Source organism: Canis lupus, chromosome 9 (assembly GCF_011100685.1).
Source record: "Canis lupus familiaris isolate Mischka breed German Shepherd chromosome 9, alternate assembly UU_Cfam_GSD_1.0, whole genome shotgun sequence".
In the NCBI taxonomy this organism is placed as follows: Eukaryota; Metazoa; Chordata; class Mammalia; order Carnivora; family Canidae; genus Canis; species Canis lupus.
The window spans coordinates 1,382,890-1,403,728 of record NC_049230.1 but is presented as its reverse complement, the minus strand read 5'-3'; the positions used below and the strand labels follow the sequence as shown (position 1 = coordinate 1,403,728).

At 46.4% G+C, this 20,839-nt stretch overlaps 1 protein-coding gene across 2 annotated transcripts in view; it reads right to left on the bottom strand.

The window, feature by feature from the left end:
- NPLOC4 (NPL4 homolog, ubiquitin recognition factor) overlaps positions 1-20,839 on the bottom strand; it is a 65,754-nt gene that overhangs the window by 25,972 nt on the left and 18,943 nt on the right. The window contains exons 4-11 of one of the 2 annotated variants that reach the window (XM_038546327.1): positions 18,731-18,907; positions 16,358-16,406; positions 15,500-15,594; positions 13,616-13,739; positions 12,135-12,314; positions 8,413-8,499; positions 5,817-5,888; positions 5,265-5,391 (exon numbers count right to left, since the gene is read on the bottom strand). In XM_038546327.1, coding sequence (XP_038402255.1) covers positions 5,265-5,391; positions 5,817-5,888; positions 8,413-8,499; positions 12,135-12,314; positions 13,616-13,739; positions 15,500-15,594; positions 16,358-16,406; positions 18,731-18,907 — 911 coding nt within the window. The remainder of the gene's footprint in view (positions 1-5,264; positions 5,392-5,816; positions 5,889-8,412; positions 8,500-12,134; positions 12,315-13,615; positions 13,740-15,499; positions 15,595-16,357; positions 16,407-18,730; positions 18,908-20,839) is intronic. The other variant, XM_038546328.1, reaches the window with a different exon arrangement.

Below are 20,839 nucleotides of genomic sequence, written 5' to 3'. Positions count from 1 at the left end.
GAGCTGGGAGACGCCACCACAGCTCCCCCAACAGGTCTCTAATACCTGTTCCAAAACTATGCGTGGTGTCACCACGTACCGCGGCTCTGATTTACAAACACCAGAGGCAAGAATGGCAGACAGAGCCCTCATCCCAGCAAACTTCCGAACTTGAGTGAATGGAGTGGGGGGATGGAGACGGACAGGACAAATGGTGAAAACAATGCCAGTGTCTGTACCGTCAGCTCTACCCCCAAGATGCCTGCAGGGCCACCACACCATCATCCAGCACCCCTCTCAGGAGGTGTGGACACGGCACAGAGCCAGGGCCAGCACGCAAGGGGCCTAGGTTGTGCTGCTGCCTTCACTGTGCCTTTCACCCCTACCTCTCTCTTCAATCGTCATGCCATAAAACCTGCAATGTGACTTAAAATTAGGGACGTGGATAGCGCAAAAGCTGCTAAGAGTGAACCATTCGGTGAAGTTAAGCTGAGCAGGAACCTAGCTGAGATGAGATCCTAAAGAGATGGATGGGCACCCTGTCAAAGGTGGACCCTGAGCCTCTAGAAGAGGTAAGAGCAACAGTGCACATGGCGGACTCCTACCGCCACACACACACGTGCGCTCCTGCCATCAGGTTATATGCTCTGACAACTTTATTGTCTGGAATTATTTAGTTTGGGAGAATTAAAACCACCGTCAAAAAAAACAAACAAACCATGCTCAACATCTCCATTTTAGTTTCTTTCACAAAAACAAAGTTAGTTACTGATCAGGGAATAGAAAATTTTCCCCAAAAATAAAAAAATTTTCAAAAAAATTAAAAAAGAAAATTTTTCCATCTGGCTTTCAAACATTTACCAGATCTGGTGGAAAAACAGAGAACTGTGAAGGATTCGGGCAGAACCAGCTAACAGGGCACAAGCCAGGGGCCTGCCATCTGCTCGAATTTGCACACCAGAGGTCGATAGTAGCTGGCTTCCAGAAACGCAAATGGGCTCCAGAGGCCCACTCAACAAACAAGCCTAGTTCCAAAACTATGCGTGGTGTCACCCTCCCTCACACACTCAGGAGAGCTGGCTGTGACCACTCACTAGCGTCGAGGCAGCAGATACAGGTCGCTTCACCCCCTGGTGTGCTCAGGGTTAGGAATACCATCCCTGGGGATCCTTGGGTGGCACAGCAGTTTAGCGCCTGCCTTTGGCCCAGGGCGCGATCCTGGACACCCGGGATCGAATCCCACATCAGACTCCCGGTGCATGGAGCCTGCTTCTCCCTCTGCCTGTGTCTCTGCCTCTCTCTCTCTCTATGTGTGTGACTATCATTAATTAATTAATTAATTAATTAATTAATTAATTAAAAAAAAAAAAAGGAATACCATTCCTGCACCAAAGATGAGTGCAATGGTTTAGAAGGGGCAGCAGGGAAGGCAGTGAAGGAGCACAGTGACGCCGACCCCTGTGTGTGCATCTGGCTCTTGTTTAACCTTGGGCGTTGTAAACCTACACTGGCTCTTAGACTGATCATTAAAGTGTGATGGGTCATTAGAGAAAAAAAAAATCTCTTTGAGATTTCTCTTTGAGAAACAGAAAAATAGCAGTATTTGTGAAATTGAAGGCTGTTAAAAAAAATAAAAAGCAACATTAGGGGGTCCCTGGGAGGCACAGTCAGTTAAGCAACTGACTCCTGGTTTTGGCTCAGGTGCCCCAAGTCCAGCTCCGAGTTCAGCAGGGAGTCTGCTTGGAGTTTCTCTCTCTCCCTCTGCCCCTCCCCATGCACAAACTCTCTAAAATAAATCTTAAAAAAAAAGGGCAACATTAGTCCACATGGAAGGCAACGAACAGGATCAGGACCAGTGGATGATCTAGGTAGACAAGGCAGGGTGGCCTCAGGTAAATTCCAGGCCAGCCCAACTTACCCTGCATCCTCTGCAGAACCAGCTGATTGCCCCAGTGCCTGAAAGCTCACCCTTGGCTATCTCTTCAGCTGCTGCCAGGAACTGGTCTCCTTGGCTCCTCCCAGGCCATCAGTTTGCCTGTGATTCCCCAGGGCCTGAGCCCAACCCACCTTTCTGCCTAGTACCTCACCCTTTGGTTGCCAGGTATAATCTCTTTCTAGCTCTCTTTAATAAAGACAAAGGACTGGGATCCCTGGGTGGCGCAGCGGTTTGGCGCCTGCCTTTGGCCCAGGGCGTGATCCTGGAGACCCGGGATCGAATCCCACGTCAGGCTCCCGGTGCATGGAGCCTGCTTCTCCCTCTGCCTGTGTCTCTGCCTCTCTCTCTCTCTCTCTGTGACTATCATAAATAAATAAAAATAAAAATAAAAAAAGATTTAATAAAGACAAAGGACTGATTTAAAAAAAAAAAAAAGATTTTTGAGATTAAACAGGCAGGTTTTTATTATCATATGTAACAATTCTACGAAAACTCAATGGTATTGTGGTTAGGTATTACTTCCTATCTTAAAGTCTTTCAGAGCTTTGGGTAGACAGCATCTTAAAGCATCCGATATATACAACTCTTTTTCTGATCTTAAGTGCCGGTTGTCACCAATCTTCACACAAAATGGTTTTCTTTTCTTTTCTTTTTTTTTTTTTCCCTACTGCAGTTAAAGGGCCATTGCTGGTCAGGTGAAGAGGGAACGTTTGGCTCTCCATTCAAGATGTTAATCAAAATAATGCAAAGTAAATAAAAAGGCAGATTCAAAGAGAGGAATTGCAAGCTCTCCTTCTCTATGTGGAGGAACAAGACACCAAGTTCTAATGGGTTTCTTTACCCTTTCCGGAAACCCAATATTGGCTGGGCTGTAGAGGCAGTGGGACAAGCTAACAATATGATTGTTTCCTTCTCAAGTCAATCTGCAAAGGAAACCTGCATGTGGGAGGAAAGGGCCTGTTGCAGAAGAACTCTGTGCCTGGGAGGCAGCCTCAAGAAGGGAATCTCACGGCCCAGAGATGTGGATGGGTGGCCAGGGTGGCCAGCCTACCAAGGCACAGAGATGCCAGCATCGGGGCAAGGAGTTTACACTTGGGCTAAATTATGCATCCTCCTTCCACTAGATCCGTCACTAGATCCATTTCCAAAGAGCAAACCCACACATACTTCTCTCTTCCTCCACAGGTCTCAAGCTAGAGTTGTTCTTGGCAGGGAAAGGCAAGGGGGAGCCTGCAGCTTCAGCAGCAGCTCTAGGGGAGCTGCGAGCACAGTGCCTGCAGAAGCACCATAAAGCCCAGATGCAACAGTCTCCTGGGCAATGGTTACAAACACACAGGCCAGCTCCTTCCCAGCCCATCAGGAACTCAGGGATGGGGTACAGCAAGCACAGCTCAAACAGCTCCACAGGGCAGCAGGGAAGGTAGGGAAGGAGCACAGTGGGGCCGCTCCGTGTGTGCTTGTGGTCAAAAACCACTGACGCAGGGGAACAGCAAACTGTTTGGAGGTACAAGATGTACGATGCTGTTGGGGTACCTGGGGGCTCAGTCAGCTAAACATCTGCCTTTGGCTCAAGTCATGACCTCAGGGTCCTGGGATCGAGCCCTCCTTGCTCAGCAGGGAGTCTGCTTCTCCCCCTGTACCTCCCCTGCTTATGTTCTCTCTCAAGTAAATAAAATCTTAAAAAAAAAAAAGAAGAAAAAGATTCAACCATATTTTATACATATGCATAAAAACAAACATGGAGTTTTAATCCATGGTGAATCTTTAGGAGTGTGAGAACAAGTTAGCAGAAGGAAGGGGACATGTTCACATGTTCAGGTAAGACTTCAACTAATTCACACTAGCATGTGAAAGATGCTGCCACTGCCTCTCATGCCTCAAAAGTACCTTTCCTTTCAAAAAGAAAGTGACTAATCCACTTGCATCTTAAATCCATGGATCTTTAAAAATCAGGCAGTGTTTCTCTTCATGATTCTCAGTGTGACAGCCTCAACTGGGATTAACAGGGGATCCAGTAACTTACATGTTTGGGCTACTTGTAAACTGGTTTTGTTCAATTGGGAGTGCTTCTTTCTACAGAACTAGGGGAAGGTTGACTACCATGAACAAATTGGGTTATCAATTCTGTGACAGTAGAAACCAGGTCTTCATAGGTTCCAGGTTAGTGTTTACTTTAAAAAATTGAGGGATGCCTGGGTGGCTCAGTGGTTGAGCCCCTGCCTTTGGCCCAGGGCGTGATCCTGGAGACCTGGGATTGAGTCCCACATCGGGCTCCCTGCATGGAGCCTGCTTCTCTCTCTGTCTGTGTCTCTGCCTCTCTCTGTGTGTGTCTCTCATGAATAAATAAATAAAATCTTTAAAAAAAAAAAATTTGACCAAATAGACTAGGCTTTCATGAGTTGGTTCTCCAAGTTTAAAACTCCTATTTGTTTTTTATTTTTTAATTTATTTATACTTATTTATTTGAGAGAGAGAGCAAGAGTGAGCACGCTAGGAGGAGAGGGAGAGGGAGAAGCAGACGCTTTGCTGAGGAGGGAGCCCGAAGTGGGACACAATCCCAGAACCCTAATCATGACCTGAGCCAAAGGTACATGCTTCACTGACTGAGCCACACAGGCACCCTTAAAATTCCTATTCTTTTTAAATTGTATAGGCCTATGGCCAGTTTTTTCCTAAGCCAACATATGTAAAGCTTGTTAAAGATTGTGATAGTACCTTTTTATGGGCCACAATTTTTTTATTATATATTTATGATATATATAGTACAAAATATATGTATCACCACACACACACACACACACACACACACACGGACATGGTGTCTTAAAATGACTCTTGCTGGGGATCCCTGAGCGGCTCAGCAGTTTAGCACCTGCCATTGGCCCAGGGCACGATCCTGGAGTCCCGGGATCGAGTCTCACATCGGGCTCCCAGCATGGAGGCTGCTTCTCCCTTTCTCCCTCCTCCTGTGTCTCTGCCTCTCTTTATCTCTGTATGTCTATCATAAATAAATAAATCTTAAAAAAAAAACTCTTGCTCATAATGTCAAAAATAAGTAACCAATAGTAAATCTCTTTCTCTTGCATAACCAGAGTCCTCTTTGGCTGCTGGAAGTGGCAAAGGCAGCCCTGAGCTGAGATCCAGAATCAAACTGGCCTCGACATGGAACGTGAGCAGATGAGAGAAGAGCTACGCTGAGCCCCCAATTCTAGGAGTTTTGTAGGTGATGTGGGTAACTTTAGGATTTTTAACACAAAACAAAAAGTGGAATTTGTGCCCCACAAGAACATTAAGAAAATCTACTGTAGCTAAGAATGAAAATGTGCCAAAAGAGGAACAGAACACACACCTGTTGCCACCGCAGTGACAAACTTAGATCCAAAATGTCCGTCTGGAGAGAGTCGACATATGTTGGGATGCTTATTCTGGAAGTCTCCTGCAGTGATACATTCTTCCGAACTCAGAAAATAGGTGTCCTAAAAGAAAAGAGCCGGCGTATCACATTTTACAACATCATGTGGAAACATGCTATTTCTTCTTTAGATAACATTAAGAACTAAATGGTAGCCTGTCAAACACTGCATGAAACAAACACCTACAGCTCCTAGCTCTTTCGGGCCCCTCTTCTCCCACCACGAATAACTAGAAAGGCCAGAAGCATCAGGCATCCCCTACGGGCTGACCTCCAAAAAACACTGGTGCAGGCCCAGGGGGTTTGCTCTACAAGACACCATCAAGAGACCCACCCTTAATTTATCAAGAGCACTGGTGTTGAAAACAATTTGGTCTAAAAGCCAGGAGGAGCTGTACACAGCCACCATGCAGGCATGAGCCAGAGCTGGCTTGTAACTGAGCTGCAGGCTAAGCTAGGAGGGCACTGGGCACTCCCGTTACCCCTCACCTTATTACGGCTATATCGGACGGTACCCTTCCGGGTGTCTTCTGAGACGAGGTCTGTAAATATCCAGCCAACCTGAACGAAAAGGAAAGTATCCTTTGAGCCACCTCTCCCTGAAACAGGCAATGAATGCTTTCTGGCCTCTGTCCAAAGACCTTCAGAATAATGTTTCAGTAATAGACTGTTGTGAGCTACTTCCTTCTAGGGGAGTCAGATCCTCAAGTATACTACCAGGACTTTCAAACTCCATTCAGTTGAAAACGGCCATTCTCCTCTGGTGCTGCTGGACTGGAGGTGATGTTGCATGAGCAGAGCTCATCTGTTTGTTAGAAACTCCATGGCACCAACTCTATACCCAGCACTGTGCTGGGCTCGGGGGAAACCCCAGGGGTGAACAAGATTAATAGAATGCGGACACTGCAAAGAGAGACAATGCTATTTGAGATGCTAGGGCTTTCTCCATAAAAAACAGACTCCCTAGAAAAGGTACTTAAAATAAGGACCACCACCACAAAGTCCTTGCCCAGAGGCTCCTTTACACTCCTTGCTACAGAACTGGAGACAGCATGTGAGGGCCCAAGAAGCTAAAACCCTCATCCCTAGGGCAAGCCACAGTCTTAGCTGCCTGTCTATTGGGTTCCTAGGCCTCCTATGCCCAAGAACCTCACAGCTGGTTGCCCCTCCTGAACTGTAACTGGGCTGGGAGGTTTACAAGCAGGGCTGGACCCCAAGTCCACATCCTTTGGAGAAGTGGTGCCCATGACCCTGTCCAGCAGAACCCTGTACAGAACTCTTCAAACCCATCTCCTGCACACAAGAACAGGCAAATGTGGAGAACTTCATTTTCTTTTCTTTTCTTTTTTTTTTTTTAAGATTTTATTTATTCGTGAGAGACACACACAGAGAGAGAGGCAGAGACACAGGAAGAGGGAGAAGCAGGCTCCATGCAGGAAGCCTGATGTGGGACTTGACCCCAGGTCTCCAGGATCAGGCCCTGGGTTGAAGGCGGTGCTAAACCGCTGAGCCACCCGAGCTGCCCAGAACTTTATTTTCTTTAAAAATACCCCAATGCACAAAAAAAACCCGTAGAGGACACAGCAAAGAAAAGGAGACTTGCAGTGTAAATGAGCCAAAGCAATGAGTAAAGCAGAGCCAAAGCCAGGCTGAAGTCAGCTAAAGCAACAGAGCCAGAGTTTCAGACACTGAAGTCACTTCAAGATCTATTAGAACTACAGTGATACTGAACTGTATGTTTAAAACAAAAAAAAAAGGTCAAAAAGTTACACTAGTTTCTCTTTTGAACACGAGAAACTTCAAAAATTTAAGCCAAATAGGACTCTAAATCAAGACACTGATTCCTGGGGTGCCTGGGTGGCTCAGTCGGGTAAATTGGTTAAGATCTTTGATCTCAGCTCAGGTCTTGATCTCGGGGTTGTGAGTTCAAGCCCTATGCTGGGATCCCTGCTGGGTATGGAACCTACTTTAAAAAAAAAAAAGATGGTGATTCCTTACTAGAAACAATAGGAACTGTTTTCTTAAAGCTTTTGTTAAAATGACTTTGTTCTATAGCTTCCCAAGGCTTTTTTTTTTTTTTTTTTTTTCCTCCCAAGGCTTCTAAGCACATTTTCTAATGTTCCTGTTTATCTGGGAGTTTGTTTTCCACTAAGTTGATTAACAAACAAAGGATAAAACTTACATAGCTATTAACTGTGAAATTCTAAGAGGTATTCAATTTCACGTTCCATACACACATGTAGAAACCCTACTGTAAATTCCTGGGAGCTCCACCAAGGATGTGACACAAACCAGATCAACAAACTCTAAACTTCTTCCCTGTTGTCTTACTGTCCAGTAAAACTAGGAAAGCTCACATGTTCAGACATCTAAATTAGAAACAGGAAATCCACTGATGACGGAAGATGGCCAGAGGCTCCAAGCGCCCAGAGCAGGAAGTGAACCCTGTGCACAGGCCTTTGTCACAGGCTGCAAAGCTGCAAGGACACATGAAGGAAGGGCTCCTACTAAGAGGCTAGGCCACGGTGTGTGGGCAAGACACACAGCTCAGCATTGAGGCTCCTTCCTGGGCAGGAAGAAGGGATGTGCGTCCAGCTGCCTCTTTCTTACACCCTTTGAAGCTGTCCTCAGGGAGTGAGGCCTGCAGATTTCAACATAACAGCCCCAGTATAGGGATTGTTTGTTTTCATTTTACTTTATTTTTTTTTTAAGATTTTATTTATTTATTCATGAGAGACACAGAGAGAGTGGCAGAGACACAGGCAGAGGGAGAAGCAGGCTCCATGCAGGAAGCCTGACATGGGACTTGATCCCAGGTCTCCAGTATCAGGCCCTGGGCTGAAGGCAGTGCTAAACGACTGAGCCACCCGGGCTGCCCCTCATTTTACTTTAATTCAGAGAAATATTCTATTTCAAACCTGAGGAACACAAGACTCAAGCAGGCTTTACAACATGCTGGGCCTGCACCTGACCTCAGGCAGCTGGGAGTTCAGTCCCAGACAAGGCCTGGCCATGCCACCCACCCCAATGATCCCAACAGAGAGCCCTGGTACCCCATTCAAAGGCCAGCAGAATGCCTCAGTACCTTCCTCAGGCCAAGCTTGGCAGCAATTTCATCCACCACCTCAGCTTTTGGGTCTTCCAGAAGCTCCAGGCTGTTCTGTGTGCCGATCTGTTGAGGCAGTAAAGGGAGAAGACAAACTCAGAGGAACCCACAGCCATCCCACTCCAATTCTGTCTCAGGAGTCCCAAGGGCACACTGCTCTATTGCTCTACCCCTTGCCAAAAAGGAGAGTTATGGCAGCATAAAAAGGTTGACATCCAAATAAAACACAGCCCGCACCCTCCAGGCTCTGCCCCTTCTCACATTTTATCATGCTTTCCAGTCAAGCCTCTGAGAGAAGATGGGGACATTCAGGCTGGTTTACATCACACAGTCTCTTGTCAAGTGTGTGGTTGCTCTTAGGACTGAGGAAGGCTGTTTCCACAATTTTTTAATGGGTTCCTTCACTGGGGAAAGTCAGTTTCAAAACTCCCTTGGAGAAACAGTTTCCTTCCAAAAAGCTTTGGGTACATTGGGCAAGCTTCCAGGTGCAAGGTATAACATTTGTGCCCAGTAAACAGGCTAGGAAAATTTCTGTGCAGCTCCTGCAGGGTAGTGCTGAGCTTCAAAGGCAAGGTACTGAATGAGAGAATCACAGAGGAATAAAAAAGGAACCTAAATCGGCAACCTGCTGGGCAGAGCACAGGGCTTGGGGTAATAGGTGGGCTTGGACTCTGGCTCATATGCAACCTAAACCGGCCATAGGACCCCAACTTCCTGCAGTGGACAAAGTTTGCTGAAATCCTTCATCTGCACTGAATGTAGCTCGAGGTCATGAATAGTAAGTCCTGTACCTAGCAGAAACTCTGGCCACAGCAAAAAAAAAGTGAATGTAATCCCAAACCAATTTATACTAGTTGGGTACATCCTTGCAAATGAGTCAAATTATGGCAAAACAACAAAAAATAACTTTCTGTTGCTGGGTATTAACAATATGCAAATCATTAAATGCCTCCAGAGCACAGGTCATATCAGAAATTCAGAACAAATCTAAGGATCTGATTTCCTGACCTGTGGCAGCATGAGCTTGAGCTTCAACTTCTAATGAGTTAAAGGTTATTATAGTTAATGGTTTCAACCTTCAGGATCCTGAAGCTGGGAGCTCTGGAGATGCTATTAGTAGTCTGGACACAGAGGTTTCTGTTTCCGTGTTTTACTCCATCACACTCCTAACACGACTGCTGAAGCTGCTCATGAAAGAGACCTCTACAAAACTGAGTTTGAAGATAAAGTGCGTCCAAAAGCAGCTCCCTGATTGCAGAGCACACTTACTGTCCTGGTGGTTAGGTAACCCCAACCTTCTGGCAGGGTCTCCATCACCACTTAGCATCCCCTTTTAAATGAAACACCACAGGAGGCCCCCACAAATACTTCCCTGTAGCTCTCAGTAAACATGGAAACTGGCAAAAAGGTGGAGACTACATTCAAACTCTGCATAAATCCAGCCAGGGAGACAATGGCATTTGTGCAAGAGCCATGGGCCTGGCCTGCACACCAGCTAGTAGTAGCCACAGGGCGTGCAGTTTCAGACCTTGGCTTATTTAAGAAGTCAGCTGATCATGGACTGATTTACCGAACATAGAGCAAGGTGACAAAGGTGAGTCTGGTATGACATACATGTAAAGAGAGGACAGTGGTATAAATATTCTGTATATTTGCTTATATTTTTAAACTTAAAATTTAGAAGTCTAAACCAAACATTCTGGAAAGAAAGGGATAGGATGAAGGGGATACCTTGTTTGTAGATCTGACTTTGGAAACGAGTAAAATTTTTTCTTTTCCAACATTTTAAGTACAAATTTCAAACACACAGCAAGGTTTAAAGAATTTCGCAGTGAGGACTCACATATCAGCTATCTAGATTGGGCCACTAACGCTTACTCTACTGCACCCATCCCTCTAATCACCCCCAAGCCATCTTAGTTGTAGGACTCTGCTGTACATCACAGTAAACTGCACACACAAGCACCCCTCCCGAGCACTTCACCACATATATCACTGACAAAATTCAATGTTTCCACGTTTGTAATATATATGTAATGAAACGTACTATATAAATACTCCGTATAGCTATACAACAAATGTGTATATGAAACACTAATCCCTAAATACTGAAAATAAAATAAATGAACATAAATGTGTTAACTAGTTGGTGGCATAGTCTTACAGAGAGGACCTTCCAAATGACTTTAAAACACAGTAAAACTAGGGATGCCCGGTGGCTCAGTGGTTGAGCATCTGCTTTGGCTCAGGGCGAGATCCCACAGTCCTGGATCGAGTCCTACACTGGGTTCCCCACAGGGAGCTTGCTTCTCCCTCTGCCACTCTGTCTCTCTCATGAATAAATAAATAAAATCTTCTGGGATCCCTGGGTGGCGCAGCGGTTTGGCGCCTGTCTTTGGCCCAGGGCGCGATCCTGGAGACCCGGGATCGAATCCCACGTCGGGCTCCCGGTGCATGGAGCCTGCTTCTCCCTCTGCCTGTGTCTCTGCCTCTCTCTCTCTCTCTCTCTGTGACTATCATAAATAAATAAAAAATTTTAAAAAATGATAGGTATAAAAAATAAATAAATAAATAAATAAATAAATAAATAAATAAAATCTTCAAAAAAATAAAATAAAATAAAATAAAATCTTCAAAAAAAATAATGAAAATTAAAATAAAACACAGTAATTGATTGCTTTTCCCTCATGAGACACACTCTAAGGATCCTCCTCCTTCCGCCAAAAAAACCCTTAAATGGTTTTCAGTCTTATACTGGTGGTAATTTTGAGACTATTGTTCTAAGACACTTGTGTGTGTGGCATGGGATAAAGGACACAAGGGGATCCCTGGGTGGCTCAGCGGTTTAGCACCTGCCTTCGTGCCCAGGGCGTGATCTTAGAGTCCCAGGATCGAGTCCCACGTCAGGCTCCCTGCATGGAACCTGCTTCTTTCTCCCTCTGCCTGTGTCTCTGCCTCTCTCTCTCTGTCTTTCATAAATAAATAAAAATCTTAAGAAAAAAAAAAAAAGGACACGAGTCATCCCGCGATCCTCCCATGCCACCATTTCTAGGCCAGCTGACCACAGGCATAGGCAAAGGAGATACAGTCACGAAGGAGGGAGCAGGCATTGTGGCACTTTGGGGAAATCAACAAAAGTAGAACACAGGCAATAGATTAAAATATTCCAACAAGCCTACTTTCTCCCTCTGCATCTCTGCCTCTCTGTCTCTCATGAATAAAATAAAATCTTAAAAAAAAAAAATTCCAACGATGTTCAACTACTGACATTAAAAAGGGTCCTTATTGGGATCCCTGGGTGGCGCAGAGGCTTAGCGCCTGCCTTTGGCCCAGGGCGCAATCCTGGAGACCCGGGATCGAATCCCACGTCGGGCTCCCTGCATGGAGCCTGCTTCTGTCTCTGCCTCTCTCTCTCTCTCTCTCTCTCTCTCTGTGACTATCGTAAATAAATAAAGTTTAAAAAAAAAAAAAAAGGGTCCTTATTACCCTGTAAGTCAATGACCTTATAGTCGGGAAATGCACACTGAAATATTTAGGGGCCATAAGTTTACCCTCCCAGAATTCAGAAAATAAACACTGTTTGTGTGTGTGTTGACAGTGACAGGGCAGAGAAGTGAAATGAAGTCTTTAATAAGAGCCTGCACAGCCTTCAGAGCCGGGCAACATGAAGGCCATGAACTGTGAAGCCTATGCTCACCTACCTGAGGCGGCTCATAAATGGCAGCTACTTCGGCCCTGATGCCAAGAGGAATGTCTTTGTGCTCTGTATACCGTCCATATAAATACCCAAAATGCTGGTTCCCTGTCTTCCTCCAGAAGTCAAGGAAGCGATCGGCAACCGTGTGATTCTCGAACATGATATTGTCCACATGTCTGTATTTCTGTAGAGCAAACAATGGGCTAATGAATATACTCTGTCAGAAATGAATGAATAAATGAATGAATGAATGAATGAATAAATAAATAAATAATTTTTCCAGTTTAAGCCATTCATAAGGGACACCTGGGAGGCTCAGTGGTTGAGCGTCTGCCTTGGCCTCAGGGCATGATCCTGGGAACCCAGAACTGAGTTCCACATGGGGGGGGTGAACCACATGCCCTGCAGGGAGCCTCCTTCTCTGCCTGTGTCTCTGCCTCTCATGAATAAATAAATAAAATCTAAAAAAAAAAAAAAGCCGCTTATAAATCTCTATTTAACTCTTTATACATGCGCCCGCACACATACACACGTTTTAAGAATGTGCTCTGCCCTTAAGACCATTTCAGATTCTAGAGGGAGGGTAGGGTAGTGGTGGGATTCCTCAATAAATTAATTCAAATTAAACTTACTGGGATTTCACCAAAAATTCAGGTTTTCACTATCTCTAGTACTAAAATTTGTTTTCAAAGAGAGAGAGAGCACGCGCCAGGAAGAAGAGAAAGGAAGCAGTTTCCGAACAGTCACAAAGGTTCTGGAGAGCTCTCTATGGAGTAAAACATTGGCCAGAAATGCAGAGAAAGCGAGGTGAGCGATCCTCAAGGACACGGGAACCAGAGGGGAAGCGGCCAGAATACTGGTCTCTTCCTCATTTCAGAGCCCAGCTTCCTTCTTTACCTGACCCAGACAGGTGCTCTGAGGGGGCTCCGGGACAGTTCAGTTACCAGCTTCCAGAGCCATGTTTTGTTTTCTTTTAAAGACTTTATTTATTCATAAGAGACAAAGAGAGAGAGAGAGAGTGAGAGAGAGAGAGAGAGAGAGAGAGAGAGAGACAAGGGCAGAGACACAGGCAGAGGGAGAAGCAGGCTCCATGCAAGGAGCCCGATGTGGGACTTGATCCTGGGACTCCAGGATCATGCCCTGAGCCGAAGGCAGACGCTTAACCACTGAGCCACCCAGGCGTCCTGCCATGGTTTCTTAGAAAGCAAAGTCGCAACCATGAAGCAACTTAAACAGTCACCAAGAAAGTTCTGCCTCCATTCAAGCCAACAGAAGAGAAACAAGACTCCCTCTCCTCCATGCCTACAACAGCTAGAGATCTCAGCAATAACGTGTCCAGCGTATGACCCAGAAGTGCACTTAGACTAGCCACATGTAGTGCAATCCTCCCTCCAAGGAAGACCTTTTCTGGAAATTTTTATTTCTCAGCCATGAATACAGATCTACTGCTTTCCATTGCCTAGATGGACACAGTGAGCATCTCACCTGTCTGTTCAGCGTGATGGCACTTGGCTGGCACTTAGTACAGATGCCGTTAGGCCACGGAAGGTGTCCCTCGCACCCTGATTTAATCTTGCAACTGATGTTCTCCAGGGCAACAAATTTCCCCCTGAATAAGAAGAGGGAACTTAATTAATTAAACATTCCAACGGTGAAAAGTTTAGCAGGAGACTGGAAATCACATGTCAAACATCTTACACCTCCAGAACAGAGTTCTAAGAAGCTAAGCACATGGCAAGCAGCAGCTGGGAAAATGTGCTAAAAATTGCCATTGTGGACTTCCGGCTTTGGCCTGCACATGGAGGCTATGCAGAAATGCATGACTATTTATTTCCCTATAAAAAGTCTCTGTTTTCTTTTTTTTTTTTTTTTTTTTTTTTTAAAGTCTCTGTTTTCAATGTCTGTCACTAACACCCATGAAAATTTTCAAGAACACTATTAAATACCTAGTGACTACCCTGTGCCACTGAGAGGAAACCAAGCTTGTTTTTAAGTTTCATTAACTCATTAGCAAGCTCTACATCATGAGTCCAGCACTGACATATTTGTAAAAAAAAAAAAAAAAAAAACTCTGAATTACCTCATGTGGGTACCCCAACTTATAGCTGAAATACAACCGCTCAGTGAGGCACCCAGGGCCCCACCCTGACATAGGGTGAGGGTGTACACATGCCCTCACCCTATGCCACTTCTGCATTCACTCAATGGTCCAGTAACTCAATCTTGTCTTCATAGGCTGATAGGACGCTGGCCCGCGGGCCCCTGAGAAGCAGTGACTGCTACCAGTCTGCATGTTAGCGAGAACTGCCAATATGCCCCCCATGGGGTACCATGGCCTGGACCCAGACTGGTGAAAGGCTGACAGATTTCAGCACAATGAATCGCTACTCATTCCCTCATCCAGAAAGTCCCACGGCTTACCCCACTGACAGGCAAGGATGGGTTTCTGGTAAGACTTGTTTCCCGTGATCTAACTTTTTTAAAAAGCCATTTTAGGGTGTCAGCAGTTTGTCAGAGAAAAACTATAATCAGGCCAACATGACATTCTTCACAAAATGTTGCTGACTTGGGTTCAGCCACCAGCTCCTCCTGCTGCATTGATGGGAATTATAAAATCATGGTATCAAGTCCGTTACTTTCTGGAAAGGTGCACATATAGTCATGGAGTCAACAGAAAGGGGTCACACAGGGAAGTACTTGACATGGTTTATAAAAAAAAATGTTCTTAGCCCCTCTCCAGCCATTGTCACAGCCTGCACCCAGGGAGGTGCGAGATGGTCGCCCCACTGCGCACGTGGCCAAGCCTGCAAACAGTACCTGTTGAGGCACCAGGCACCATGAGGCCCACCCGTGGACGGCACCATTGCTTCAGCTCCTGTGACGGCCATGAAGTCAAGCTGATAAAGAGGCAGCCTCCAGGGCAAAAGGCTGATGGGGGCCATGGAATAACTGAGCCGAGAGAACCATGGAGTGGTATGGTTTTTCCAAAAAAGCAGAAGATGAGTTCTGGCCACCATCACACCACATTTCATCCACCTTCACATACAACTAAGTTGCCAGAGCACTGCACACCTGCAGGAAGTCTGGGGATGTTCCCCAGGGGCCTCCATGGGGGCTGCTGCCAACATGGCATCTGCCCCACACTCTGAGCATGTGGACTATGACAGGGCATCAGAGGCTCCACTCGTCTGTTTCTTTTCTAGAATCAGGGGAAAAGTCACGAACTCAAACGCTCTGTGCCCAGACCCCGATCTTTGCTGTTCTCATTCCTGTGCTCACAGGCTTTAAGCACACCTGCCAGATAGACAAAAAGAACTTGTGCACGCCCAAGCCACATTGGTACAGCCTAACTGCGCTCAGGTTGCTTACTTGTCGGCCCCCCCGGTCAGCTTTCGGATGTAGGCGTGGAAGGACATGTGCTTCACAGGAGGTTCGAGATGGTTCAGGTAGTCCTCGTCAAACGGCTGCCAAAACACACACAGTCAGTACGCTCACACACCTGCTGGCGTCTCGAGGCACGGAGGGCGGGCAGCCGAGCTTCCGCTGCACGCGGGGAGAGACCAAGCCAGGACCCAGGGAGGGCAATGAGAGAGGTCGGGCACCTGGTTCTCACTCATCATTCTAGGTCAGAACCAAAGGTTTCTTTGTGTACCAGTTATCGTTCCAAGATTAAAATGAATCTCTATTAAATACAAAATGCTCTAGGTCAAGTAAATACTAGGAAAATTAAAAAAAGAAAAAGCCCACGAGATGAAGAGGAGGCTCATGAAGAAAATCAGGTTGGCCTTGCTGCTGTAAATTCAGCATTAACCAGTTACCAGTCAGCATTATTATGGTAACTCTCAATCTCACCAGGACGAATCAGCAGGAGGATGTGAGACTCAGGGAAAAGTAAATCAAAACAATGACGAGCAAGGAAACCGCCAGCCCCAGCTTTGTGTCAGGTTTCAAAAGGATTGTCCAGGGAGCCCACGGTAAGTGCTGCCCCTCCATCACAGCAATACAAACGCTTCAGCCATTCATCATCCACCCAGAAGGTCGCTCCCATAAATAAAGGCTCGTGCTCTTCAAGCCGCTCGTGTTAGTGGGACCATGAGGCCAGGGCAACAAAGAGCTAAGATCTTTTCCCCACTCCGACCTAGCGCCGGGATGCAAGGAAAGTACTGACAGGCTCTGGGAAGCGGCCCCTCCCACCAGCCCAGGCCTTACGCTTGCACAGACTCTCACCTCTAGCGGGACACAGTGGACACATTTCCCCAGAGGCCCGTGTCGGCACCTAAGAGCACAGGGCAAGAGAAACACAGTAATTAGTATGCCTGCTTTCCTGTGACTGCCACCTCACATTTTTGACACTTAAATAGAGTATTTCCCTACCTGTGTCCATTGCTTTATTTTTATTTATTTTTTAGTAAACTCTACACCCAATGTGGGGCTTAACTTCACAAGCCTAAATAAAGAGTCGTGCGCTCTACTGACTGAGCCAGTCAGGCATCCCCTGTGTGGAATTATTTTCACATAACATGGTACGTGAGCAGTTTTTTCTTTTTAAGATTTTATTTATTCATGAGAGAGAGAGAGAGAGAGAGAGAGAGAGAGAGAAAGGCAGAGACACAGGCAGAGGGAGAAGCAGGCTCCATGCAGGGAGCCTGACATGGGACTTGATCCCAGAACTCCAGGATAAGGCCTTGGGCTGAAGGTGGCGCTAAACCGCTGAGCTGCCGGGCTGCCCAAGCATTTTTTATTTTAATAACTTAGTATTTATTTTTATTTGTGTTAGAAAAAAACTGCCCAGCACATCTCACTTGTGACTGTGTAGATATTAACTGCTGAAAATGACACTAAATAAAGTGAATGGACTTAAAATTTATTTTAATCGATGTTAAGTAAACACTAAGAATGTTGGGATGGGATATGGCAAAAAAAACTTCCCAGTGGGACAGAAGTCCAGTTTGGGAAATACTCATTTTGTGCACATTTAGGAAAAGCACGAAGATGCCTGGCTCTATGGGTTTTAGTGATTTCTGTCACTAAGAAAGACTAAAGCCCTAAAAGCTCCACACATACGTGACAGCATAATGTGCTCAGGTAAGGAGGGTGGTGATGGCTGGTGGAAAACCCAAGTGGTGGTCCCTCGGGCTCAACTGTATCCTTTGCTAAGTGGGGTCACAACTCCTGGACGCATGTGCATTCCACACTTCAGAGTAGAGATAGTCTGTCTCCTAACAGGGAGGCTTTTACAGAACACACGCACACATGCACAAGCACCCCCTAAAAGATTCCTAATGAGGCCTCGAAGACACAGATCGTGGGGGGAGCTAGCATGAGTTCCCTGGGAGGAAATGCAAATGAAAGGGGCATACGGGCTGATGGCGATGGCTGTGAAGTGGCTCCACACCAACTGCAGCAGAGCACCATTTGGGGCTCTTCAATCTAAGACATACAAGTTGCTAATGCGGCACTTAGAGTCCCAATATCTCAATGTCAGCACCCCATCATGTTTATGGAGTGAGGCAGTTATAGAAGGCTCTAGTGCAGAGACAAAAAACCTTCACTCAGATAATTTCACATCACTGATGTAAACTCAAGTGTATCTAACCGGTTTCTTTAAAAAGAACTGCCGGTGCGCCTGGGTGGCTCAGTCAGTTAAGTGTCCAACTCTTGATTTTGGCTCAGGTCATGATCTCAGGGTCATGGGATCAAGGCCTGCATCCGGCTCTGCACTCAGTGAGGAATCTGCTTGAAATTCTTTTTTGTTTTTAAGATTTTATTTATTTATTCATGAGAGACAGAGAGAGAGAGAGAGAGAGAGGCAGAGACACAGACAGAGGGAAAAGCAGGCTCCAGGCAGGGAGCCCAATGTGGGACTCGATCCCGAGTCTCCAGAATCACGCCCTGGACTGAAGGCAGCGCTGAACTGCTGAGCCACCAGGGCTGCCCTCTTCTTGAGATTCTCTCTCCCTCTGCTCCTCCTCCCTCCACATGTTCTAAGATCAATAAATAAGTCTTTTAAAAATTTTTTAAAAATTTTTAAAAGATCTGCAAAAAATCAGAAATACAGAAACATACCCAGTGTAATTGTTTCATTAACCCTAGATAAACAGTAACTATTCAAGGGAGCAGCGTGCTCAATGCATGAAGCACCAGTGAAAAGAATGGGAAGAACATGTATATGGCGCTGACATTTCTCGACTGAACCCAGCAAGATGACCTGAATGAGCACCTGTGCTGGTTTGTGGCCAAGACCACCCCTTCCCCACTTCCCTGCTCTCGCCCTGACATGGCCACACAGGCCTGACGAGCTACACGGCAGGAGCACCTCAGGAGCGTACTGCACTCAACACTTGGTTTCAGTTCCATCCGTCCTCTCAAATCTCTTAGCTCCAAACACTAGGAAACTTCTCAAGTACATGTGGAATATACTCAGATTCACGCAAGAAAAAGCCTACAAAATAACTTGAAGTGAAATTTTATCTGAAAATAGATGGTCAAACTCAAAACTTGTGTTTCTTCAGTAGATACTCAAACAGGGCACGTTACAATCATCTTGCTTCCTGCGCCACTCAAGTCAGCACAGGTGGGACTGGAACCCCACACACTCACAGCTGTGGGTCGCGGCTTCTATAAATCTTTCCGTCCTGCTTGCTGAGGTACTGGTCGATCTCATCCTCCACCACGTTGGGAGCGCCGCAGGCCTTCAGCCCCGGCGGGGCCGATGTCTCCATTTCTGAGGAGGGTCCAGCAAGGCTCGAGGGAAACAGGAACAGCAGATCTCCATGCCTGTCAGACAACAAACACAGGGCAGGGCCTGCCTTCCTTCCTCCCACAACCTTGGCTGCACAGAAGAGCTGCTCACATGTGAGAGTCTCTGACATCCAAGAGGCAAACACCAACTTCCCTAAAAGCTGAATAACGAGGCTTCTAATTTTAAGAGACCAGAATTCTCCCTCTGCATGTCTCCTATGCTCCCTAGCATTCGAAAGGTCTCAGGGGATTCTCTCTAACCGCGACTCACTTTCTTTTACAATTGTAAAACTTTCATATGCCCGTTGGATTCCACACAGATGAGATACGGCCACAACATACACACTTGGCCTGTAGCAGGGTTCTCCCTGCTTCTCATTCTGGGCTTAGCTCCCACTTTTCCTTGTTCATTCCCTACCGTCTACTACTTAGCACCCCAACACTTCATCTACCTACTACACAGCTTTCCGCTTCTTTCTCTGCACTCCCACCCCCACACACGTGCACGCAGACATGTATGATGCTGCCTGACAAAAATGAAATTACCAAAGACAGATGTTTTGCATTTGCTTTTCTCATTCAATCATACCTCGCCCCAGATCTCTCCAAATACGGGGTCTGTGTCTAATCACTGCTTCTAATGGCAGCATAGTGCTCTGCAGCCAGCCCGCCTCATCACAGTTGCCGGCACCCCCACACTGACAGGCACGTGCTCGACCATCACATTTCTACCACCAAGAACTGCACCTGAGGAAAGGCCCAAAGATGGGCAACTGTGTGGTTTTACTTCTACAGGGCACACTTCCAGGAGTAACCCTACTACAAACAGAGGGTTTTATTTGTGAAGTCACCGATGCGCTGCTTTCCAAACAGGCCGCACAATTCACAGTTCAAGCAGCAGTGTTTGATTTTCTACCATTTCCACATAAGTCATGCTCTCTCTTTTCTCACTCACACTGCTGACTCACTGCAGGACCTGGTTAGCACAGCCAGACCAACGAGACCCGAGGTGTGAGACACTCCCACTTACAAGCGCTGTACAGAAGCAGCGTGGGCTGCACACACAGGGTCTGCAACACTAAAATCAACCCCAGTCTTGAAGGAAAAGCTGCAGCACTACCATTTGGTAAATACTTAGCTGCCACCAACAATATGCAAATGGAAGTGTGAAGAAGTAGCCTGCCGCACGCAGCCCTAACTTAACAAACTGAAAGAGGACAGGCAGCAGGCCTTGAGAGCAAACACCAAAGACACAGGACACTAAGAAGCATGGCTGCTGCTCTTCCATAGGTCTGTTCTCTCTTCCTCCCTCCATAATTAAGGGGTGATAAAATTGCCTAACTGTAACTAGAGACTTGTTTCTAGCAATAGACCAGATATTCCTAAACACCCTCGAGCTACAGAACCCTTGGCTCAGCTCCTCCATCAGTTTTAACAGATTCGCTCTAAAATGTACCACGGAGCTCTAACCTAAGTAAGGAACTCCTCGTGGCCCCAAACAGCCCACAGTACCCCAACAGGAATGGCGATACGACATTATCCTAAAGGACCCCTGAGATTGGCTTACACACTCGTTCTCCAGGCAATAGGATTGCAAGTCCATGAGGCTGCCATCCCAAAGCAGGATGCTGAGCCTCAAACACCACATAAAGCCTGATGTCTCAACAGCTGGGAAGAATCACCAGCTGAAAATAGGAACCAAGGAGAAATCTTGTCTTCCTGCACCCACTGCGCAGTAGGGAAACCAGTCCCCTCTAAGAGTCTGTAACCACAGGCCTCCTCTGCCATGCATTCGGGGTGGACTTAGAGATGCTGCTTGGCTCAGGAAGCCCAAAGACAGAAATTGACTGGAGGGAGTGCCAGGGCCACAGTGCCCCCTTGTGCCAACAGAAGCAAGTGCAAGTGTCCTCGCAGAAAAGTCACTGGCCTACAGCCCTCAGAGACTCCCCATGACCAAGTCTCATCAAT